This window comes from Pavona decussata, unplaced genomic scaffold, assembly GCF_977016875.1.
Source record: "Pavona decussata unplaced genomic scaffold, jaPavDecu1.1 SCAFFOLD_386, whole genome shotgun sequence".
Classification (NCBI taxonomy): domain Eukaryota; kingdom Metazoa; phylum Cnidaria; class Anthozoa; order Scleractinia; family Agariciidae; genus Pavona; species Pavona decussata.
This window is the reverse complement of record NW_028145758.1, coordinates 1,493,015-1,519,132: the sequence shown is the minus strand read 5'-3', so window position 1 is coordinate 1,519,132 and position 26,118 is coordinate 1,493,015. Positions and strand designations below refer to the sequence as shown.

General features: G+C 38.3%; 1 protein-coding gene across 4 annotated transcripts; it reads right to left on the bottom strand.

Moving 5' to 3' along the window:
• Window positions 1-7,351: 7,351 nt before the first annotated feature.
• LOC146451555 (coiled-coil domain-containing protein 138-like) lies at window positions 7,352-24,784 on the bottom strand. 4 transcript variants are annotated; one of them, XM_085098891.1, is made up of 19 exons: window positions 24,479-24,784; window positions 23,933-23,962; window positions 22,725-23,011; window positions 21,947-22,041; window positions 20,905-20,979; window positions 19,874-20,026; window positions 19,216-19,335; window positions 18,111-18,188; window positions 17,059-17,155; window positions 16,309-16,346; window positions 15,459-15,620; window positions 14,222-14,347; window positions 13,592-13,648; window positions 13,083-13,212; window positions 12,217-12,272; window positions 11,903-11,971; window positions 11,382-11,433; window positions 10,057-10,195; window positions 7,352-9,202 (listed from the first exon to the last, which is right to left on the bottom strand). In XM_085098891.1, exons 3-19 carry the CDS (start codon window positions 23,008-23,010, stop codon window positions 9,064-9,066), a joined length of 1,872 nt encoding a protein of 623 aa, XP_084955017.1. In that variant the 5' UTR covers window position 23,011; window positions 23,933-23,962; window positions 24,479-24,784; the 3' UTR covers window positions 7,352-9,063. The 4 variants fall into 4 exon arrangements, with proteins under 4 accessions (XP_084955017.1, XP_084955016.1, XP_084955018.1 ...); XM_085098890.1 differs by having other exon boundaries at window positions 23,804-23,962; window positions 24,479-24,783; XM_085098892.1 differs by having other exon boundaries at window positions 23,804-23,954; window positions 24,479-24,783.
• Window positions 24,785-26,118: the final 1,334 nt, after the last annotated feature.

The window sequence follows — 26,118 nt, the reverse complement described above, 5'->3', positions numbered from 1 at the left end:
TAGGTTAGTCCCGGAAACGCCAAGATGTGTAACACTCTATTGTTTTTGTGATAATCTCGGGTAACTTTGAGACGTTTGTATGTGAAGGATTCTGACAGATTCTCAAATGTTTTGCAGTGAAATTAAAACGCAGATACTGAAGTACGCGGTTCTTTAGGTCTCGCAAATGCATCAATACGACATTTGATCAATATCAACGATTAACGTTTAAAAATAGAATGTTTTCGTTACCAAATGATTTGTTAAGTAAATTCTCTGTATTATTTACGAATTCCTCTCTCGCTGCGCACGATTTTATTGATAACAGGGTTCACAGACATAAAACAGAGCAAAGTCAAAACAGCTATGGAGTAATAATACATCAATTGTTTTACTTTTCAAAAACAAAAAGACTCAAATTTAATTCATTTGCAAGCAATACCAAGAAGATCTTGTTATGTGTTTTTTTTTTTTGCATGGCGGCGAAAACGGAGAGCTGCTAAACATATCATTTGGTAAAACCGGCACTCTTCAATTGTCCGAATTTCAATTAGCTTGAAATAGTTGGTCGCCGCAATTGACGCAATTTCAAGAAGTCGGAAACGTTCTGTAAACTGAACATGTAAGCCGGGAAATGCTACCAATTCGCTGTCCTTCGCCGTTTTGTTCCCTCCCAAAACGTATTTTTAACAGCATTATACGTGAGAAGTATTGCAAATTCTACTCTGGCGTAATTGTTTTCTCTTCAAACATTTAGCAAAGTCTAAGAATCCTGTTGGTCGAAATGTGATATTTTAACAATGGATGTTCACTCAGCACTCGTCTTATTGTTTCTATTCTATGATTTTTAGCATGATAACAAAACTACTTGCTGCCGGCACTCTTTGTCACATTTAATTGCAATGCTTCGCCCATTTCATGATTCGCCGAGTGAAACAAAAGCTACAGTAATCATTAGTTTTTTAGTGTAAACCCCAGAGGCGGAACACACTACCGTATACAAACAAAAACCCAAGATTTTAATGAAGTCGTGATCTTTACTTAAACATATCATTCAGATCGACTCCAGGGCATATTGAAGTGATTACCTTCGCTGTCATACCAATATCAGTTAATTGCTCTTATATCTAACAAAACCCGCTCCCGCGAAAAAATTTCAACCCTCTGTGATTATATTAGTTTACAACGTAAATTGCACTGGGCAATTTTGGGATTTGAGATAATTTGCTTTCCGGAAATGAGATAATGTCGGTTTCCGCAAAACAGTATTTTTTTTCTGGAAGCAAAACAACATAATATCTACAGTTTTGGAACAAGTTCCGAAGGATCTGACAAAATCATTCAACCTTAAGTTGAATGAATCAGTGAACAAAAATGGTTTACTCGAGGTCTTATTTGATCTTATAGTCAGTTAAAAAAAACATACGGGATTATGGCCGGCTTTATTAAACCAAAACGTAATTGGAATCGAGATGTATGATTTGACAAAGAAGTTGTTAAACAAAGATGAAATAAGAAAGATTTTGTATTTATTATGTGCAAGGGACAAAAAAATTCCAGTCCTTGAGAGTAGAACCCATAATTCTCCGCGTACCTGTCGCATGCTCACGTGACACGAGTACTGTAAGATGATTAGTTTTCGGAGACTGGGAATTTTTCCTTCCGCACACGCGAAAGGCTTATGAATACTACATCTTTATGACTTATAACACGTACGTTTACAGTTCTCGAAACAAGGTTAAAGAACTTCAGGATGTCCTTCTTTTTTATTCGGGATCTTATTACGCTCACGGCTCTCGATTACAAGTAATCGTTGCTTTTTAATGAGATTATGTCGTGTGGAGTTTGCTTTGCACCTCACCGCATCCCAAAGAATTGAGCAATTCCCAGCCTGAGGAAAGTACTGTGCCAAGTGCATTTCCGTTTGAATACCAGCCACTCTTAAGAATTTCTGATCCAGAAACCTACCAGAAATAACTGCCTTGAACAGCATAATAAGGCCATAGGAAAGTTTCAGATATTTAACTTTCATTTGAACTGGCCAAAATGTTAGGACATAAAATACCACTTTGTACAGCATAATAAACAGCACCACAGGAAAGTACTGTTCAGTAGCTTTTATTTGAATGGTCACACTTTAGGATTTTCCCCAAAGAATCAAAGGTTACAATCACCTTGTATAGCATAATCAGAGAGCACCACAGGAAAGAACTGTTCAGTAGCTTTCATTTGATTGGTCACACTTTAGGATTTCACCCAAAGAATCAAAAGTTAGAATTACCTTTTATAGCATAATAAACAGCACCACAGGAAAGTACTACTCAGTAGCTTTCCGATTTGAATGGTCACACTTTAGGATTTCACCCAAAGAATCAAAAGTTAGAACCACTTTGTACAGCATTATAAACAACACCACGGGAAAGTACTGCTCAGTAGCTTTCATTTGATTGGTCACACTTTAGGATTTAACCCAAAGAATCAAAAGTTAGAATCACCTTGTACAGTATAATAGACCGCACCACAGGAAAGTACTACTCAGTAGCTCAGTTCATTTGATTGGTCACCCAAAGAATCAAAAGTTAGAACCACCTTGTACAGCATTATAAACAACACCACAGGAAAGTACTGTATAGCTTCCATTGGAGTGGTCACACTTTAGGACTTTCATGGTCCACAAAAGGTCATATAGGACTACCTTGCACTGACGGGCATAACTGACAGTGAACAGCACCACAGGCCGAAGTACACTGATAACATTTCAGTAGTTTTCATTTGAATGGTCAAAATTAATTTTTTTTTTCACAGACTCCGTGTACCTACAAGATACAACCTCTTCGGGTGGTACAGCGCAATAAATGGTACACAAGAAAGTATCATCTAAACACTTTTTCAAGGTGTGCAAACTCAAAAGATAACTACTCGAATTAAACTGCAAGTAGTAGCAGCTGTAGTTGTCATGGTGGAATAAGGGAGATCTTAGCGGGTTACCGTCTTCGTTCGTATTTTTTTTGTTGCATTCTTTGTTTTGTTATTTCTGTGTCCTTTGAATTCATTTGTTCACACTTGCTTAAAAAGTCGTCTGCTCTTTCTGTGGAAGGCTCTCTGTTTCTCTTGTTTGCCTTTTTTAATATACTCGTCATTTTGTCATTTTTGTGTGAACTCGACTTGAACAAGAAATTTTGGTATAAAAGGGGCCCGGGCTAGCTGGCTGTTCTCACCTTCAATTGCCAATGAACCACCAAGGTGTAAACAACTTGCATATTTTCTACGACCATTTAATACTGATAAAATTGGCTTAGTTTTCGAAAAAAAGCATGTTAACCAAATTAGAAACCGATGTCTTACATTAACATGATAATACTAGTATTTCCTAACAGAAGGTGAAGCAGATGTCTGTCTGTCACATTTGATGGACACCGTCAACAGACACTTTAAACGAGTGTGACATAGCGTGACTGTACTTGTACAGAATATAATACATTTCCGTTCGAAGCGTAGGATTTCTGGATGCTATTTTGCCAATGATTTATGACTATTCATCGTTGTTCCGTATGATTCTAGACTTACATACGTGTATATCCCTTCATGCAATTTGTTTCCGTCATCACCGTGATAAGTTTCATTTAATCACGGTTTTTATTGCAGTGACTTTAAAATTACAATAGTTTAATATACAGTATGCCCTAGAAATGACAATATTAATAACAAATAATTATAAATCTTGTACCACACAGTTATCGATTCAAAATAAAGGTAGTTTATAGTTCCAGTTGAAGTGGTTGCCGTCTCTGTGCACTGAGAAAATCGTCACTGAATCTGCTGAATCATGCACGTGGATCGGTCATGAAGCCATCTGCATTACCTTCCTCAATACCAATTATTCGATTATTCCACCGTAAGAAATCCATAATATTATGAATTGAAAAGAGAAACATCCTCTAAAAAGAAAAGATGACAAAACACACACAATATGTATAGCCAAGCACACTTCCTCATGCTGTTCATTTGTTTTGGACCACATTATAAATCATAATATAAATTTGGTTCGATTTGGTACGTTAGCCACCGACAATATTGTCTCAGATTGGTTTACTGTTTGTGACCACAATGGACCTCCGACCCGTAGTTTGCCACATTGAACACATACTACATTCGTAATTAATGGCCTTCAGTGCGTGAAATCGATACTTTCAGTTCAGCAGGGGAGCACGAGACAGTCTCACGCAGAGAGTCTGGCGGTTAGGCGGTTTTTGCCAATTTTAGGGGTCGGAAGGCGGACAAGTATACGCTTTCATCTTCGTGCCGTTTTACGGTTAAGAAAATATCGTTCGGTGAGGGAAAATCAAGTTGTTGTTACGGTTGTTACGAATTTACAAATAAATAAACAGAATGCGAGCCATCCCTTGCTCTTCCTCGGAATTGGAAAAAAAATATAAGGGCTTTATGGCCCTTACTGGGCCATGTAACGGCTTGACTGCCTGGTCTGAAGCCACTGACATTTGCGGCCATTTACCTCCCTTCAAGGGAGCGGAAGATAAGATTTGCAAGCTACAATATGGAATTTTCTCCCTCCCCTCCCCTGGAGGAAGGTTAAGTTCTACACCGGGCCAGGCCAGGTCTTCCCAGTCAGGCCACTGTTGCCCACATGAAGGCACAAGAAAAATGTTCAAAAGTAGTATACAGACAAAGGCTTTGACAGCAGCATGATCAAATTCAGTGAGACACCCATAAAGGAGGCTAGAACAACCAATGATTTTCTTGCATCTGTAGTTTATATTTTAATGCTGATGTCAACTGGCTGCCTGGCTACGGTTATTCCAGGCAGCCAGCTCTATATTTTTATTTCTAATATTTTTGCAATGAACTTCACGTAAGATAAGAGTGCAAATAAAGGTTGTTGTTGTTGTGTTGTTAAAAAAGCATTCATGTAAGTGAGGCGAAAGCCGGGAAAGGACTCTTGAGTCAACAACGAGCCACGACTGAACGACGTCTAAATTTGTATTTCATATCCACAAATCTGTGAATTGGGGAGCATGCTCTTTTATAGCGGAACTTCTTGTTTAATCCCCTGGGGCCCGTTTCTCGAAAATCCCGTAACTTACCGGGCCCGGTAAGTATAATTTTAAATGTTGTTTTCGCCGATTACACTGTGATTACAGACATGGTACTTGGCCAATGTGTTTATAGAATTATAAGATAATTCTGGCCTTTGATGCCAAAGCAAAGCTACTCAATTTTTTTTTTTGAAACTGAAAACAGCGAGTGAATAAACATGGTCACGTGGCCATTTTTGCCCTTTGCTGCTTGCCGCAAACGTGGTCCTTAATCTCTCTATTATTTTAGTTTTCTATTTTCGTGCGTCCCGGCTGGGAAACTCTCTCTTTAATTCCCTCGCTATTTCAATTGTTTTCTTTCCTGTTTTATGTTATTTTTTTACTTTGTTTTGTTTTGCTGTTTTTTTGTTTCTATCGTTCACGTCTTTTTCAGTTGTTATTTCCGTTTTTTGTCTGTTTTTGTTTGCATTCGCTCTGAAGAAGGGCTAACGCCTCAAATCTCTTTACGGTGGCGTAATTACCTTATATTATCAAGATAAAACCAAACATTTGTCTTGTTTCTTTCCACTGATCATGTTTTTCACTTGTATTCGCTTTAGTGCTAATCAAGCTGCAAATTTCTTTCTTAATTGTTTTCGTTGCTTTCTGTCGTCCCAGCTGCCTCCTTCTGGATTTGCTATTTTTCTGCTTTTATTTTGAAATAAGCTGTTTTTATTGCAACTTATCGGATCTTACTCATGATCATTTTAGCCTATACCTTATCTTGCTGCCAAAATATTTCTGCTGATTCATTTGCCAGTTTAAATTTTGCAAACATGTTTTTAGAACTCCTGTATTCTCATTCAGTATTTTTTGTCAGTAGTTGACAAAGTGGTTAAGATCCTAAATTAGTCCATCATATTGCCTTACCGCAGTTTTCGTCATTTTGTATTAGACTATTTGTGTCTCGGCCGTCTTCGGCTCATTCGCCTAGACGAGTTGCGTTTGATATATTATAATAAATATTTGCTACATTTATGGTATTCTGCTAGCTATTTCTTTGGAAACGCGAAAAAAGGAAGGAAGTAACGGAAATCGGATTTTTTCCATTTTTAGAGTAAAATTAGGTCGGGCGGGCGATGGGAAACGAAACCTTTTATGGGAATGACAAAATTTGTTTTAAGTTTTTAAAGCTTCCTGCGGAATCTCTAGATCTCTATATTTTGATAGATTTCATTTATTTAGACTTATCATATTTGCTTTTTCCTGTTACTAATCTCAACTGCAGTATCGTTGTAGCTTGTTGTGTTTGCGCGTGATGGATTGCCTTTCTTTTAGAGCTGCTCTCTGCAATTGTTGTTTTCCTTTTACCCAACAAACACTTACAAAACAACGAACCAATCAGAATTGTAAGCAAATACGTGTTACAGGTGCCAAGCGCGGAAAAACGCGTGCAAACCAGTGACGACAGGTTTTACCTGATTGGCTGAGATAGTGGCTCTGATGTTTTACATGCAAACCAATCACAGAATGACACATACGCCAGCAAGTTCTCTTGATAAGTTTCCATGGAAACTTCATTTGCTTGTGTGGAGGACAATTTTTCCTTCACGAGATACTTAGCTAACCTTCACAAATTAACATAACATATCAAGGTTTGACAAGAAAATGATTCCTGTTTTTGATTCATTCTCGTGCTTCTCTCCAGTACTCTTCATTTTGGTGTACAGACTGGTTCTAACTTTTGAGTCTGTGAATAACACCCTTAGACCACAATTTTAACGAAATGTTGATTAGTTCATAGTTTCACGTTTTGGTATTTTATCTTTTTGAATGTTTGACTGAAAATTGCATCTTGTTTTCCTCTTCAGTCTTAAACCTGCAGTCTCTGGTAGAGATGAGATTTCATAGCTACAAAGACACCCCTGGGGTTTGCCAAGCTGGGGGCCAAAAGGAATGCCCACAAAAGAGGACATCGTTTAGCAAGAAAAACACGGTTTACCTGCAGCCATTTTATTAACCTCTTGAGTTTAAATACAGTATGGGCCAGCTATTTAAAGAGTCTAACTTAGGCCGCGGCTTAAGACAGTCAGTGGGCCTCCAAATCTGTTTATGAGTGCTTTATTTTAAGAAGATAGATAGTTTTCTAGTCTGGGATGCAAGCCTTCTTGTTACCGTCAGCAACAGACAATGTTTAGATATGACTGTTGGCAAAATTGAAAATGGCTTAGAACGTGGTTTTGTTAAACACCGTCTAAACTGTCTTTCAAAAACTGACCCTATGTGTCTGTTGTACTGGCTACAAAACGCAACTGAAATCTACCCTGTATCATGTTTATTAATATTGGTAATTGAACTGAGTGGAGTGCAATTTGGTCTGAAATCATACACGTGATTTCAAAATCAAACGAGCGCGCAGCGCGAGTTTGATTTGAAATCACAAGTATGATTTCAGACCAAAATTGCACGACACGAAGTTCAATTACCACTTAATTACATCCATTTTGAAATCACAGAGTATCATTGTCAATATTAATATTCTATTTGTGTTACTTCCTTTCCATTTTGATGGGCTAAAGAAACGATGCAATTTAGAGCAAGAAATGGTGCAATTTGGGAATAAATTGCATCATTTTGGACCAATCAGATTCCAAGGATCACCAGTGATTTCAAAATGGATGTAATTAATTTCATAATCTGCATACTTTTGTTACCCTAATTCCTTATTGACACGTACTGATTAATCGGCCTGATTTGACAAACAAAATGAACGAAAGGACGAAACTCTGCCCGACTGATAAAAATCCGTGGCAGAGCTGCAAATTTTTGGATCAGGCTGGTTTCACCTTGCGGTACACCAACAGAAAGAGAAAACGGCGTCCAAATTGTAACGTGTAAATTGCCCCATGCGATTGAACCTACAATGGGCCAAAAAATCGGTACGTTTAAATTGACCTTTAGGTTACTATTTTAGAGACAACGAGTCAGTTATTAAGAGATAGTTAAGACGGTGTTTAACTAAACCACGTTCTAAGCCATTTTCAATTTTGCCAACAGTCTGTATCTAAACATTGTCTGCTGCTGACGGTAACAAGAAGGCTTGCATCCCAGACTAGAAAACTATTTGTCTACTTAAAATAAACCACTAATAAACAGATTTGGAGGCCCACGGATTGCCTTAAGCCGCGGCCTAAGTTAGACTGTTTAAATAACTGGCCCAACCAGTTTAGCATATCTGGTGATTCCATGTAAAAATCCATTGTTCAAGTACTCGTTCGATTTTTACAATTAATCAAGTGCTAAAAATGGTAAATAATCGGTGAACAAAAAGCGCTGTCCAAAGTGAACTGAACATTGGTTGTCGATAAATCTTCAAGTAGGAATATCGCTAAATTGACTTCTCATTTAAATAGTACCCTTAATTTAAAACTTATTTTAAGCTCTTAAGCTATATTTTTTTCTCTAAAACTTAACTTCTTGGAAGTACTAATTACAGAAAAAAAACTTCTTGAAATAAAATAGTTTGACTTACTGTATGCCGTTTTGAAGTCACCTTTACACTTTGTCGCTACAAGCATTTAAAAAAAAAAAAACTGACCTCGGTAGCATTAGGCTACGGAGATGGTGGTATTGTCGCACGCGGATGTAAAGTTTTGGCGGCTGAGCCACCATGAGCTGTGTGAGTCGCAAAAAAATCTAGGATTTCAAATCGTCTTTTTCCGATCCCCCAAGCAGCTTCGCAACATTCCGCCAGCTACGCAGGCTACGGTAGCAATGAAGATTCTTTTGGTTGAGAAGCCTCTTTCTAAAGCAGACATTAATATTCTCTGCAATATGTCGCGCATATTTTACTTGCTGTTAACCGCAAACTTTCAGGAAGACACGTGGGCTCAAGCAACGCGCGAGGACGACCAAACCTCGCCCCTAGGGTCTTTCCGGCGGCGAAATCCAAGATGGTGGCACAGCGAGGAGGGACTCTAGAGAGGTCACTCTAAGGTATTATTGGAGGAAACCAGTGTTTTCGTCCAATAGCACTGCAGCGTGGCTTGAGTCAAGATTTTCCTTGTCCCAGGTTAAAGATGATCGATCGTAGGTTTAGAGCCAGGAAAGCGTTTTGTGGATCACAAGTTCGTAACATTTCTTGCACAATGGGAGATATTTGGAAAGCCTCAAAATACCGGCGATTGGATCTGTAAAATGATAGGATAAAGTTAAAGTTAAAAGAAAAAAAAAAGGTTTCGGTAAAAAGTAGCCTGGCTGCCAGGCGATTCTCGTTTGTTGTAGTCAATCAACCATTTAAGTGTTAAAAGATTTACTGTAACTCTGCCATTGATTTTGGTCCCATGCGTATACTTTGTTCTAATTACTTAACTGAGGGAGCCCATTCCTTATAAGCCCGGTGGCTTCCCTTGGGCTTCCTCGCCATTAGTATTTAAATAATAATAAATAATTTTTTTCTATTGTACAATTTATGGCAAAACAATCAACTGAACTGAACTGAACCGAACAACTGTGAAACAAAAGCGAATAGTTTCGATTTTGTGAAATTTTTTGAAAGAAACCAAACTTTTTCTCTGTTAAGATACAAATCACATGTTATTTTCCAAGGACGAAATTTTGATTTCACGGCATGTTTAAGCAAATGTAGTTGTTAACAGGAAGGTTGAGTAAACGTGCCATGACTAAATGACATCAAACTTACGAAATAAGTAAAGTATACTGCTAACAAAAAATGACAAGTTAAATCTTGAAGGTCATTGTTTCTTTAGAGTGGTCGCACAGGAGCAAGTTTTCCTCGACAAGTCTTCATTTAACAAGTTTTATACTCTCGCATGTGCGACAAAATTTGTCAAAGGTTTTCCTTGACATAAGTCTTCTTGTACCAAAACCGTCGTTCCAGTTTTTGAACAAGCACAGGGAAAACTTGCTCACCCTTTCCACAGAAGCAAGTTAACAGTTTCAAAAAACACTTGCCAAGGAAAACTTGTTCGCGTAGAACCAGTTTAATGGTGTAACCCAACACATCTGTCGCTGCTTTACTTACTTGATTTTAGAAAGCCTCTGGAAAACAATGCTCAACTTCTCCAATATTTTGGCGTCCAATCCCTTGTGTTGAAGCAGATTCACGGCCGTCCTAAACCAGAGTTCATTTGAACAGCTGTCCAAAAATGCTGCAGTGAAAGCTGAAGAATAAGAAACACCACATCGCAAACAAATTTAACCCTTCGCATATTTTATCCTGATATCAGTCCTTCTTGCCAAGAAATCACGATTTTATTTATAATTGGCAAGGTGATCAGCAGTGCGCAACAGCTGATCTGTCAATCAATAGACCATTTTAGGAGTTGCTTTGAACCTCATTATGAAAGCGAGGCTAAGTGCAAAGTTTTTATTACGAAAATTGCTCTTCATTCACACGAAAACTTTCATATAAAAAGTTTGGCCCTTAGCCTCACTTTCATAATGAGGTTCACAGCAACTTGGAAATGGCCTAAAGCAATGAACACGAATCCAGGCCGACGCAGACAGAATGATGTACTCGGTGTGATTTTTTCATCGCTTCTGTTTTCCTTCTCATCGACTTCCTAATTGGCAGTTGACGAAAATACAAAAACATTTTTCAAATTTTCTTTTCTTCTGAATGTTTGTGGGCTCTGCCACCGACATGACAGTAACAAGATTTAAGACTCCTTTTTCATATGACATGAGCGCTAGCGAAATATTTTTCCACACTAGAAATTCGCAACCTGTTCATAACTTGTGTTTGAAGGCCCATACTTCTTGATACCGCGTTTCTGTCTATCATGCACACTTGACACTAAATGTTGGAGTTTTTGAGGGTCTTTTTTGAAGCCATTCTCAATTAAAGGGCCATTGTCTTTATTTTCAGTAACATTTGAAAATCGAAAGGACACTTTCTCATTAGTGGTAAACGAGAAATAATGGCCACATTTTCTTCGTCGCGCCGGCGTTGTCAAAGTCTTTCATTTATGTCTTCGATAAAATTGCTAAATAACGTATTGTGGTTCATTCTTTCCTAAAAAAAATCACTTGGTTTGATCTCGCCGGTTATCAAGAAGCAATATAGGTATGAGAAAGAATTTAAAATGATTTGCGCAAATGTATGACCCCAAAACGGGATAACCCCACGACACTTGTACTAAAGTCCCTCTACTTTTGAAAGCGTTTTCGCAAGTCGCAAAAACTATCATCATCATTTATCGCTAAAAGTGTGGACGATAAGATGAACACATTAAAAAAAAAACTATTTGATTTTTCAAACAAATGGCATTTATATCGGGCCTCAAACCAATAATTCAGGGATTCTAGGCCGGTCTTAAAGCAAAACAAGCTCAACAACTGACTCACGTGAATCAACAGACATCAGCAACATCACGTCCACAGCGCTACCGAGTAAAGCCTGGTGACGAAAAGGAAGAGGAGCGTATTTTTCAACACTGATGTCTTATTGGTGGTAAAGTAAGATCTGCCCTCACTGATGATATACACGTCAACTCATCATATTATCGACGATCACTTCCAAAATGCACTCCCTGGTGACCTCCTCTTTTTGCTCCATAATTTATCTTTTACTTCGATGTTTCGTTGCGGCGAGAGGGAGAAGGGGGAGGCGGGTTGAATGGTATACCACAACAGAATTGGCCACTTGGGATATGAAGCATTACGAGTGTTGTGAGACTTTGGTAATCTAACCTAGACTTTATCATCTTGGCACCCTTAGTTGGAGAGTCTCTGGCAAATCGTGGGAAAAATGCAACTAAGATTGTCGTAATCACTTGTGATTTGTCTGGATGTTATGGTCCACAATGATTATTATAAACTACACACCCTCACCTTTCATACATAATTATTATTCCTGAATGACGTACCTTTTGAACGGGCTTCATGTAAGACAAAACCACGTTTACTCCTTCATATGTCAGAAAAATTTGCTTGCCCTGGTAACAAAAAAAATTATTACACTTAACTATAATGCAGATGCACATAATGGTTCAGAGTATATGTTAAAAAAGCTAAAGTAGTCAAAATAATAGTCAAACATCCCTTGTAGATGTAAATGACGGACATAATTTCTCGCCACATTGTTAGGAAGGGAGCTACCACAACAACCTCGTTTCCAGGCTTTTCCGTTAGAACGAGGTTGGTGCCATAAGGAAACGAAATCTCAGGGAAGAAAACTTACCACATCGTCTTTTAGGTCAGTTTTCAGGACATCAAACACTTGAGCCAAATAATCAACTACAAAAGAAAAGAAAATTAACATGAAACAATATTTAAAGCATCGACTTTAAAGAATAAACTCGTGAATTGGCAAACGTGCGTTTTCGCTCGCTTGGCACCAGTTGCAAGATTTCCCGCGTCGTGTTTTGAACTTTCAATACATTTGTCTGTATAGCGAACCAGCCGTGAACTGCTACTAAAAATAGTACGCGGGAAAAAATACAGGGAAATGTATGGAAAGTTCAAAGCACGACTGGACGCTTTCTGGCACCAGCTACATCCCTCCAACTTTTTTTTCTTAAAATCCTTTTCCTAGTGCCAAAAGTTTCGAATTCATAAATTTTTCAGAAGCGATGTTTTATGAGAATTATTTGACATCGGATTTCCATACAAACAGTGTTATTTCACGCGTGTTTGCCTACTCGTCAAAATGGCGTCGAAAACCGTGATAAGGCCTATCCGGTGCAAACTCAAACAAAATTGCGCTTTGGTTCACGTGACGTTTAACGAGATCACACGTGAAAAGTCTTCGATTCGAGTTCTGATTGCAGGTTTTCAGAGTTACTAATCCAGCGCTTGGCTAGCCTTCAACTTTCTCAGTCGTTTCCAGAGAGGCAAAACAATCCTACGTTACCAATGTATAAAAAAAATGCCACACTAGCCTACATGACTGGCACCGAAAGGGAATAGAGAAGTCAGATTTGAGCAAGGGAAAGGTTCAAGACGCCAGGTGAGGACTTTAAACCCTCTTCTCGTACTTCGTTCTCGCCCTCACTTTCGGTTCCTTACACACAAGTCAGTGATTTTTTCAGACCAAGCAGTTCTGACCTCGCGAGAGTGTCTTGAGGATGATAAGAGATGAGAGAATTCTAACGGCGATGTTTGGACTGTGGAAATAGATATCAGTTTTGTGCCGGTCGCTCTTCGGAGTACTGCCTTCCTCTGCAACCTTCGTTACCTGAAAAATAAAGCTTCATCAGCAATTTTAAATGTACATCCTCTATTAAGAAACCCCTTTCAAAAAAAAAACCCACCCCTCTCTAACAAGCCCCCTCTTTTCAGAGGAAGAAAGTTGTTTAGCTACCCCCCCCCCCCTTTCCTCTTCAAGATTGCGTGAAAAAACAGCCCCCCCCCCCCCACCCACCCCGGGTTAACAGAAGATTTACCACTTACAAAAATCTTTTTTGCAGTTAGCGTGTGATATTACGTTCCTTTGCAAATGAAACTACTACCAGAAAGAAACTGTCTTGATATCAAATCAAATTCGCCCAAACAGTTCCACAAACCATAAATGAGCACCAGTAAGAGGAATTTGCAACTTGATATTGCCTTATCACCTGAGGTTTGTAAAGCTCTTCACCAATGTGACGCAGTGTGGATGCCAAAGCAGTTCTCTACAAGAAATCAAAAGAAGCGAAATTAATGCACACACCAAATATTCGAAACTAGTTACGAGGGTAAAGTGAGCTTAAAGCCCAAGCTAAACGAATAAAGATTTTCGTCCAATACTGTGTTTTTCACACAAAACTTTCGGTGGCTAAGTAAGCAGTGTTTGAACAAGCATCAGACAAAGTGAGCCTACATAAGACTTTTGCGTATTACTGCTAAAATGATGACGTGACTAGTTTTAGCATCACACAAAGTCCGTCTCTGATTGGTTCCTTTTTCCCTCTCGCGCAAACCTTGTTGACAGTGGTGGCTAAGTAAGGCAAAATGTTCGCTGAAAATGTTTGATGTACGTCATACACGAAAAACCAGTTAAATGCAATGGGAAGAGGCAGCTAAACGGTCAAAAATGTTCTTTCAACACGATGTTGGACTGAAATGTTTTATCATTCAGCCGGGGTTGACGCCCATATAATAGAGAGAATCCCAATAATCGTAACGAGTTACGCGCGCACACGCGCGTTAAGTCACCTTAACAGTCGCACTTTACACGCGTGTATACATAGCGTGAATCTCAATACCTGTGATCCTTGCACAGTCTGCTCCATGAACACGATACTCCAGTAAGTAAACTGTAAACACGGCTGCTGAACCCGGGGATTGATGCTTGGCAAACAGCTTAATATGTCCGACATACCAGGTAAGATCTACGAGAAACAAAACAAAACAAAACAAAACAAAACATGAAGATTAGTTTTAGAGCTGGTAAAAACGAAACCGTTCAGTATTATACTGCAAAACAATCGTTTTATTCTCTTACAGGAGAGAGAGACTAAATAGTCGTATTAGCAGAGTAATTGTTGATAAAAGTGGGACATTATTTCAACGTTTCCATTAAGAATTTCTAGCTGGTCGCAATTGCGCATCTGACGGTCATGCACGTCCGCTAGAAAATGTATCTTCCTATTCAGGACCAAAGACTATCTCCTTTTATGCCCCTAAAATATGGAACTCGCTACCACAAGACATCAAATCTTCTCAGTGAAACTCTCTCAATTTTCAAGTCTCGTTTTCAAAAGTTTTTTTTAAGAATACATATCATCCATAACTTATATTTTTGCCAAGCTACCTACCTGATAGTCACTTACCTATTTATCAACCAAACTATTCCATTTAATTATTCATTTTATCCACTTATCTATCTTGTCTTTTTTGGTGCCCGAGCAAAATCTGGGCACCATGCGCAAGCACGGGGCACTACCTCCAAGAGTAGTACTCGGGCACCGGTCCTAGGCATGGACACTTGTCTGAACGGGATTTTGTAAGTTCCCGCGCTTTTTCCCCTGCCTCCCTACAACGCAGTAAACAAAATGGCGGGCGCTAAATTGGCGAACGAGGAAATAATTGCTCCATGGGCACCAAAACCAACCACGCCTTTCTCGCACGCGTTTTCCCGCGCTTGGCGCCAGTTACGTGTATTTGCTTCAAATTCTGATTGGTTCATTGCGTTGTTTACGTCTGTTGTGATTGGCCAGGGCAATTACGTTGGTTTAACTGAAAAATGCTCCATCGTGACAAAACTTAAAACTCCGGGCTCAGTTGCTCGAAGCATGGTTAGCGCTAACCCGGGTTCAATGCCATGACAACCTATAGGTTTTAATACCTCTTAACGAATGGTTAGCGCTAACCATGCTTCGAGCAGCTCAGCCCTGAGCCCTTGGGCTTTTATTTGTTGAAAGGACTTTTAGGGGCTCCAAGGAGTCTGAACAACGTCCTCGTTCTCGTTGCCCTGGCATGGGCATCTAAAGAGAGCCTTACTTTTAAGCACTTTTCATGCACGAGAGCTGAAGGGAAGTCAAGCTGTTGTTCTTGTAGTCTGCCCTGAGGAGAGTCCTCAAAGGTTGGCGTCTTTTGTAGATGAGTATCTGATGTCCATTCCAGAAGCACAGCTAACACTTCAAACAGACCAGGAAAATTCACCTGGAAAATAAAACAGCTTACATTGCGATATCCATATTGAGGGACTAGTACAACCAGTAATGTAAGATGCTATCAATGAGCCACCATTTTAGTTTGTTTTTCAGCTGTCCGCCCATTAAAAATCTCTTTCTTATCATCTTTCTAATACCTTGTACCTATATAGAAGGTTATCCCGCGATTTAAACATTTTTTGAGAGCTTCACTGCCCTTTCCAAGAGTAAAATTAGCACTTAAAGGAGCAACATAAATGTGACATATCTTGGAAAGCACGACATGAGACTGTGAGCAGTCTTCCTTTCGCTCGAGAATCCGCGAGGAATAACGCAAGATATTCAAAGCTGCGCGAGCGGGAAAGCCGCGAGTAGCGCCTCTCCCCCAGAATGTTGTGCTCGCTCAGTTTTTTTCCGTTCTTCCCCGCGGAGTCTAAAGCAAAAGGGAGACTGTTCGCAGTCTAAGCAAACATTTGCCTTGCACGGTAAAAAATCAGTCCTTTAAGTTCATCATTCTAAACACCATGAAGCTTCATAATCTAATATAATATTAACGTGAGGGCCTTCAAAGTTGTCAACTATTTCATCATGATCTTTTCATAAAAGCCCACAACTTTAGTGCGAGATCTTCTACACGCCCTACACATATGTCCCTTTAGGGAGGTTGATAATAAAGAATAAAGTGTTACCAATAGTACCTTGCTTTGAGAAAAGGACACTGACTTGGTCACTGTTTCTGAAAAATAAAAGACAAACAGTTATAAACTGATCGATTTTAAACTGTTTGCAAAAACGGGCTGTACGAGCTATTACCAATTCAGACTATAGAGCACATTCTGCTCCTTTATTCTCCAAATTAAAAATTTTAGACATTTATCAAATCAATACGTTTCTAATAGCGAAATTTATGTACTGTTATCATAACCTTTTGCCTCCTTTGTTTTTCAACTTGTTTTTGACAAACAGTCAAATTCATGGCTATAGCACCAGAACTGCCAACAACTATCGCGTGCATCATTGCCGAACTAATCTGAAAAAATTCACAATTCTTTACCAAGGCCCAAAGATCTGGAATTCCCTTCCTGTTACAATCACTTCTCTGACAAGTTTTCCCAACTTTAAGTATAAACTGCTAGAGTTTTTAATAAAATGATCACAACGAATTGGCAAAGCCGCACACTTGTTGCACAAACTATATTTTTTAGGTACGAGGTGGCCTCAAGTATAAGCCCGGTGGTTTCTAGAGGTCACCTCGCCATACATTAACCACTCAATAAATTGTAAATATATTAGAAAGAAAGGCAAATAAACTTCAAACTAATCAAAGTGGTTTTAAAACCATTTAAGGCAAACGGCATGAAGCCATAGAGGCTTCACAAATTCAGTAGTTCAGCGTCAACATGAAAATTACAGCATTGACAAAGGCTGTACTCTATCTGCAAGCAAACCTTCTTTTCCTTGTGAAGTGAGCTTGTTTGTTACTCTTTGTTTTTCAATCTCCTTGTCGTCTGGCTTGCTACTCCTCTGTAAAAACTCATTCTTTCTCTGCAGGGTAAAACAAAAGTCAATAATCATGAGAAGGTGCGAGTAACCAGTTGTTTTGACCATTGCTCATTCAGCATGGTCAGTCAACTATTCACTTTAATGTTTGTTTCTTACAAAAAATAATTTTTTTTCCGAGTACGCCTGTATCACTTACTGAATAATACATCATTCTCAAAAAAATAAATAAATAAATAAATACATAAACTTTAAGCTGTTGAAGCCATGATTGCATGCTTTCTTGATACACTGTATTATGATATGAAATGATATTATCCTACTGTAAAAGTTTAAATCTGGCTATATACCCTAACACCCTCTCCCACCTTCTTTGACATCTGTTGTTGGTAAATTGGTCTGTATATTTTGCCAATTTCTGTGGTAATTCAACAACAACAAAATCAAATCAAGTCATGCATCTAAATTTAATTTAAAGGTACCCAGTAGGGCTCCACAATTGGGGTTTTTGAAATAGTAAAAATACAGTGAGATCTGGGACTGGAAAAGTATAACAAGAGAACATGACAATAACAGAACCTACAAAACCATTAATAATTCATAAGCCTGCCCATTGACCTATCAAACGGTTGATAATACATCATGTGCAGTGACTTTATATCGATAAACCTCCTCCTTATTAGTATGCAGTGTTTTATCAGCTGATAAAACACTCCTCATTAGTATGCAGTGTTTTATCAGCTGCTAAAACACTCCGCATTAGTAGGTGGTGTTTTTTCGCGTATGCTAATTTTCAACGTTCACAAAGCATGATATTATTGTTATGAACTCTATTGCCACAAGCTTTTCCAAGAAAGTTTTTGAAGCAGTTCAAAAAACTCGCAGCACATGTTTTATTGGGTCTAAAACCATTTGGATGCGCCTTGTGGTTTTAAACCTGATAAAACACTCCTGCTCATTTTTCAAACATTACTAAAGCAACTTTCTGAGGTATAATTACCTGTAAGTTAGCAAGTCTGTGTTGTACACTGAGTGCTTGTGTTTCCAGCTTCCTGTTTTGTTGCTGTAAATCAGTGATCTAAAATGAGAAAGGTCAAAAAGCAAATCATTACTTGTAAGGCTTCTCTGTGATTAGGCTTATATTTAATAAAAAATTTAAAACCCCACCACAACCAAAACAAGTGAATACATCAAACATATCCACTTTTTTTTCTCCGTGAGTGAGCGGTCAGAATTCTTTAAATCATGCAATCTGATTGGTTCTAATAATAATAATAATAATAATAATAATAATAATAATAATAATTATAATAATTTACCAATTTAGAAAGCGCGTATTTACATGTGCTGATCAATAGCGCTTTACAATCATATGTTTAAAAGAAAACGAAGATACATTACCGTGAGAATAAAATAAACTAAGCAACAGGTGCAAGTTTTTTTATCTTGCCCCCTAATCCGGGCGGATTTTTTAGCCTAGGGGATACGTTACAATTGGGGCTCTGCCCTGTTGGTCTCTCTGGTCACACCACAGCATTGTTATTCTTCTTCTTTTTCTATTGTCATATGTTAATTTTTATGTATTTATTCCTTGTGACGAATTACAATAAACTAAACTAAACTATTTGTTAGGTGATTTGTTGCAATACCTGGGCCTTGTTTTCTTGCAGAAAAAAAATGTTATTCATCGTCTACAGCCTTAGGCCATACTCAACAACTTGGGCAGAGTTTTTCACAGTTTTGTACTATAGCAGACTAAGAACTAAAGTCTTTGCAGAGGAGGTATGGAGTGATGGCAAACATGCACAAAATTGCCGGCAGCTCTAGGCAGCAAAGGGTTGATATAAATTTGAATAACTTGGGTAAAAAATTATGGTCACACACATAACGCATCATTTAACTATTTTACAATATTTGAACACACTTTTCCAAGCACCAAAGGGTAAGAAACACTTTGACAAAATGAGTACAGTATGATGTCTACTGCCTTGAATTTTTTTTAAGACATCAAACAACCCATGTTTTAATCAGCTCCAAGCAAATTAAGTGAAAATGTCCATAGGATGTTTTATGTACTGTTAATTGCATGTCATTGATTAAGTTACCTGTTTCTTTAATGAATCATTAGCAGTCTTAATGGTGTCAAAAGAATCTTTCATCCTCTTCAGCTCTCTCGTTTTCTTGTGAATGACTTCTTCAAGCTCAGCTAGTTTGCTTTCATATTTCTGTTCAGGTAATTCATATGACATATCAAAAGAAAATGAAAAAGTCGAGTAAACTTGAGTTGCAACTGCCAACAAATGCAAATCATATCGTCACACCATTTTAACTCATGTACCACAACTTAGTACTTCTTCCCTTCAGTCAGAGACCAGAGAACAACTTTATTGATGTCTAATTAACAGGGCTGTCATTAAGTTTTCAGCCACATGTTGCATTAAGCTTCTCACCCGTAACAGTGTTGTTAATTTCTGAGTAAAATAACCCTTCAACCATCAAGATCAGCCGTAACATCAAGGTTCTTTCAAGGGTATTCAGCCATAACAGGTGTTATGGGCAATGGCCCTTAATGACGGCTCTGATTAAGGTGTCTTTAAATTGTCCAGTAATGGCAGAATTTGATCAAGTAACAAGGTTTCAAAATTCCAGAGTAAGAGAAGACAGTTGTTGATTCTGGCAGGGGCAATTTCTGGATGTGAAGATTTTGAAAGATCTTAATTTCCATACCTATGTATTAAAGAATTTAAAGTGCCAAAACTTCACCTCAACAACAGCTTGGCAGCGACTCTCGACTTCTTGTGTCACCACTCTGTCTATAATAATGTCAGTTGTGTGACTGAGTTTCTCAGCATCTCTTAGGGCTCTCTCTCTGTCACGTAGTTGAACTTCACGTGTATGAAGAGCTTCACTTTCTCTCTAAGGTAAATCGACAAACATGATGTTGTATGTAAATTTTTACAAAGCTCTCAGTGTTAAAGATCTCAGAGAAAAAAACGTTAATTTGAAATTTTTAAACCGATAGCCCACTTTGAAAATGAGTCATATCCTGAGTCAAAAGTGGTCTTGCATTCAATTACAGAGTCATTTGGGGGACACAATAAAAAAGTGAGCAGACTGAGTCAGTGGTGATAACTTACTGTACAAACTATGTACAAACACAAACATAATTCAGTGCCCTACGTCTTCTGGGGAAATATGTTTCTTGTATGTGCGCCAGAGGTACAAAAACTATGTTATCCAAATAATGACTTGTGAAATTCTTTCCTAGAGTTCTTACTTTCTAAAAGTGCTGATTTATCACTATTTGATATTTGGACTGCGCATCTTAAAAATTAGCCTCAAGAATTTCTTTCTATTGGAATTTCAGCCAGTGATAGGCTCTCTTTCAGATGATCAGATAGTGACATCCTTGTCTCACGGCCCACCCTCTCCACCTTTGCTCTGTCTCCATCCAATTTTGTTCTGAAGTCAGAAAAGGTTTTTCTGTTGCTATTACAGTCAACTCCCTTTATTGTGGACACCTTCGGGACCGCGAGTTAGTGTCCTTAATAACGGGAGTGCATAATAGCAGGGATTTATTTCAAATGTCTGTAATTTATCTTTGCCAGGGATTTAGCTGCTGTCTGCATTATCGGGGTGTCCGTAATAGCAAGTGAGGGTAAACTGTATCTCAAAGACTGTCTAGGCAAGCTACCCATTAAATGGTAAGTGTTCCTTGATCAGCCCATAGTGATAGTGAGCATTTCTAAAGAAATTAAAATTGAAAATTTTAATTTTTAATGAGAACAACAGACCTGCAGCATGCTGCTTATATTCATTAATTCTCTGTGGACTCTTTTTACGTTGTCTGCCTCTAATTCATGCTGTACCTAAAAACACAAATAAATTTCAATACTTAATATGAATGCGTAAACTTTCCTGTCTGATTATCATAATAATTTTCTCTCCAAGGTTACTGTTAATGTATAATTTCCAAGATGTCTAATAATAGTAATTAGTATAAATCTACTAGTGTTCTATCACGAATGCCGTTTTCTGATTGGCTACGTTACTCGCTATCTATTCTGTGATAGATAGTGGGTAGCGGTTTTCAACAAAATGGCGGCCGCTTCTCTGCCTTTTCAGAGTGTCTGCGATGAGGATATAGATAATTTACTTGTTTAGATTTGAACGACAAGTAGATTTATACTAAAACAGTTAGATTATTTGCTCTCGATTTCTATGCGGGATAGACGAGGGCAAATCACGCGATAGAAATCTCGAGCTCATAATCTTATAATTTGTTAATTATTACTGTTAGTACATAATTATTCCATTCTGCTTTCTGGAATTCTGGTAGCTCTGCATATCTGAGCTTTTACTCCAAACTTTTATTAATAAAACTGTCACCTCTTCCATTTGACTACAGTACACATGTCAGTTAACAATGCTCCTAAAAGACAATGATCTCAAATCGTTTGCATCACCAGTTTAACTTTGCTTGGCAATTATTATGGACATGGTCACCAACAGTAGGTTTAACTGTTGTAAGATTTTGTTTTTAATGTTTATAACTCTCCATGGCTGAGCTCTGTCATATCTCTGAGAAGTTATTTCTAGCTGATAGCTATATACTGTATACTTCTTGCATTTATGCCACACCCACTATACTCAGAAGATGGATGAAGTTTCATCCGAAACATGTTTACCATTAAAAAAGTTGCAACCTTCATAAAAATTATTTTGGGAAATATTAGTAAAAAGTTCACTTTTGTGGCTGTTACACTTTATTTAATATTTTACTGGCCCTTAGATGCATATTTTTTTCACTTCTATTCTAAAGGCTGTATTCTTAACCTGTTTTTCATATGACTTGGAAGTCAATCTTTGCAATCTTTGTCTTCCATGGACACCAGAAGAAGTCCTATGGGGAGGAGAAGGTCCTTCATGATCTGTAAATCAAAAAGCAATACTAGCTGTACAAAAGTGGTGTCTTTTTTAGCAGAGAAGAGATAAAACAACCCTGACATTGTTAAATGAGATGCGACAAAGAAATAAATAAAGCCCTCCTATCTGCAAGGGGTACAGGGCCTGATTACAGGTTAAACGTAAACCGTTCTTTTTAAACTGGGTGTTCAATTCAAGATGAAGGTGGACCATTGCAAGATGCCAAAAGTGCACATAATGTTTTTCTCTGTAAGTCCAAGACTTTAGCCCCTTTTAAAATGCGAGGTTGAAATTTCTTGTACAAGGATAAGACACCAAATATTTGATACATGCAGTATGACAGTTTACAGTGAGACATTTAAAGAATGGCTTTAAAAGTAAGGTCTACAATTTTGAAAGACCTGTATTTTTTTGGACAGACCATGCAACACTCTAAGGTTGTGTTTGATTGACTGTAATCCAGAATAGGAATAAGCAGAATAGTTGTTACAATTCTCTCTTAAATAAATTTGGGAAGACATTTCTTCAAACATTCACAAATACTAATTGATAATTTAAGAGCCATTTTCTAATTCAGCAATTCCAAAAACCCCTTAGGAAGGATTTCTTGTCATCATTGTATGTATTCCTATTCCGTGACAGGGTCAATCGCCAACGCACCCTACATGTGACATTTACAAATACACACCATCTGTGCCTTCTTCAGCATCAGATGTTTCTGTTACAGACTCAGGAATAACATCATCGTCATCGTCATCATTGTCATCATCATCATCACCAAGAGGCTTCTCCAATCGTTTGGAGCCTAATCGAACAATTTCATACATGGCTTTCAAGGCCTTGTTGTATTGCCTCCTCTCAGAGCTTGACATCTCCGCTGCCACATCTCTGCCAGAGTAGGGTGGGGTGAAAAGGTTTTGGTCAGGAGGGGACGGGTAGGGTTTCTCTGTTGCTCGAGGAAGTAAGCCATCCATCCTAAATATTGACAACATGTGTATGAAAAAAATGCATGTCTATAAACAACAACAGTGCAACAAACAATGGAAAATGTTCGAAATAAATAATAATATTATTAGAGCTGTCTTGAAAGGGACACAACACCTACATAATTACGACTGAGATGAACTTCAGTTTCAGCTTTTCATTCTTTACAAACAGATTGGTTACTCTGTAAAGTTCTTTGTTGCTATCATGAAATTATCCTGTTCCATCAGCTGTATTAGGCTTTTGCCAAAGGCAATCTAGGTATTATCTGTTCAGTAATCACCCTAGAAATTACTATTTTTAATTGCTGAAAGTTTAAAATATTTTTGTTACCCCAAATTATAATGATATTGTTACTACTGACAGCAGTTTGGTTTATATATTATTACCTGCCAACTCTCACGCATCATGAATGAGTCTCGCGCCTGCGGACTAAAGACATCGATCTCACGCATCGAGGACAACTTCTCATGCCTGACTCACAAATCCGGATGAGTTGTTCTAAAAAAACTTCATTTCATTTCAGGTTCCTTATGTATTATTTCTTTGCTCTTTATAACAATCGCAAAAGCTTTCAAATGTCTACAATCTGTTCGAATTGTAAGTGTTCAAAGATCGTCGGAATATCCTCGGACATTTTCAGCAATGTTAGGAAGTCTTCAGAAAATCATCGGAAATCTTCCGAAGTGGCTCAGAGGTTTTCGGAAATCGACAAAAATCTCATGCATTTAACTAAGAAAAAGTTGGCAGGTATAATATATATGCTTTTGTAAATGGACAAACCTCTGAAACTACCAACGTCTAGTGACTCAAACTTAAGACAGCTGTGGCCTGTGGTCTCATAGGCGACCACCTCACATATAAAGTGACCATAATTTTAGGTTCGACATAAATTTGTGGGTGGTAACTTACGAGAAGTTCAACTGCAGTAGTCCTGCAGTGCTGGAAATTGAAAATGGTCATCGAAATAAAAGTCAGTTTCCTGAAAAAATTTCTTAAATGTGCAACAAATTTTGAAATTTGTTTGGAAATGGTGTATGTACAAAGATAGCTTTGAATTTGTCTGTAAAACTTGTTAACTGATTGTTTTTGCTATAAAAGCATTCAAGATGTGAAGTGCAATGTTACCATCTTTATTTGTGCAAACAAAACTCTCTCTGGACCTCAGCTACTTCACCTAAAAGTAAAAATGGCAGGAGAGGCAGGAGAACATCCCATAGTGCAGTGCAAACCTTCAATCATCTTGTTCTCTCTCATATATTTCCAATTTTTTGCTGTTTTTTCCTGGCCTTTATCCTTTAGCTACGTATGTACCGAACTTAATGATAAAGCAAGCTTCCAGTGTAGATAAAAATAGTATTAACGACTTACAATGTATAGCTACAAAAATATTGAAGACGAAATGGCGGCTGAACTGTCAATAACTGAATCCTCAGAGAAACACTGTCCTCTCCTTACCTCAATGCAGCGGAGACAAGACGAGCAGGAGAGAATCTAGCTTACAATCAAGCTCATCAAAGAATGCTCATATCGATACAAAGAAGTATAACAATCGATCGCGACGAAAACTATCTTTCCAAATCAAATATGGCGGCAAAAACAACTAGCTGGGTAACCAGGCCATGCCACTCGCGTGTTCCTCTGTTCGGGGTGTTTCTGCGCGCGCGTTGATTACTCAGCTTGCACCTACATTGCACGATTTGCACCCCAATTCCAAGATGTTGCAATGGTCAAGGATTCAAATCCCTTGACATTTTTCCAATTTTTATCCGGCCTTGTATGCCTATTTGTTTTGTCTTTCTTTTTAAACTTTGAACCGACAAGGCCATTTTGGATAAACTCGAACAAAAAGGAGAGACACTCCGCTCTGGGGTGAAAATGGCTTTTAAAACAATAGGTACTGCTCACGGCTATTGAGCTGCTATTGAGCAGGACTTTCCTTTTGTGCAGTTTATTGTGCTGTATAAAGCCGCCACTACACGTTGAAACTTTTAGCCGAAACTTGTGTGCAACGGCGATCGAGACCAGTTTCACGAAGTGGTGTTACACGGTGAAACTCTTTGTTTGTTTTTTTTTTTTCACTACTGCGACCGTTGCGAGCCGTCGCAGAAGTAGAAAGTGGTTCTACTTTTCGTGAAACTTGTCTCGCAACGGAAGTAAGAAAAAGTTTCGCGAAACTGACCATGTTACACGGTGCAACACCTGCTGAAACTTGTTTCGCTGCGCCGTTGCACACACGTTTAAGCTAAAAGTTTCAACGTGTAACGGCGGCTTAAGGTAGTTCTAACTTTTGTGGATGTGTGACCATTCAAATGAAAACTGTTGAGTGTTGAGCGATACTTTCCTGAGACTGGGAAGTAATTTAGCTTAATTTCAACACGTGCTTTTGGTTTGCTACGCGATGCGATTGGTTGACAAAGTTCCCGCCATTTTCTCAACCAATGAGAAACAAAATCAAAACCAATCGTGCCTTGCTCGCAGGGTGTCAGTAAAACGCGGGGTCGGGGCCGGGGCCGGGGTCGGGGTCGGGGTCGGGGTCGGGGTCGGGGTCATTTTTTTTAAATTTTTTTTTTTTTTTCAACATCACAGGTCATTTGTGGGTGAAATAAGGATTAAAGCCAATATAAAAAAGTTAAGTCTCTAAAGCTTACTATCTTAGGATAGGTCATCGGTGACAACACTCGATGCAGTTCCGTATTCTGGCGGACATTGGTTCCGTGAATTGACTACCTTTTATTCTTCCAAGAAACGAAATGAGGCAAAAAATAGAAGGTACGAGACAATATATTTCCTTGAACTAACAAATTCGTGAACTAGAATGTGCATGAACTTACTATGAACTTCCATGATCGTGTCGTTTGTTACAGTCAATCCATGTCACGCGTGACTATTATTTCCGAGAATGAAATAAACATGCGTTCGAATTCCTTTGTAAATAAAGCTCGGCATGTGAATGGAATGTAGAACATTTCTCTGGAAATCTTTCCGAAAAAGACGCATTAACTGACAAAAAAATATTCAAAATACTTGAGAAACAATTGTTATTCTTGAAATACTTGTGCTGTAACGTAAAGAAAAATTAATAGTTTTATACCGTC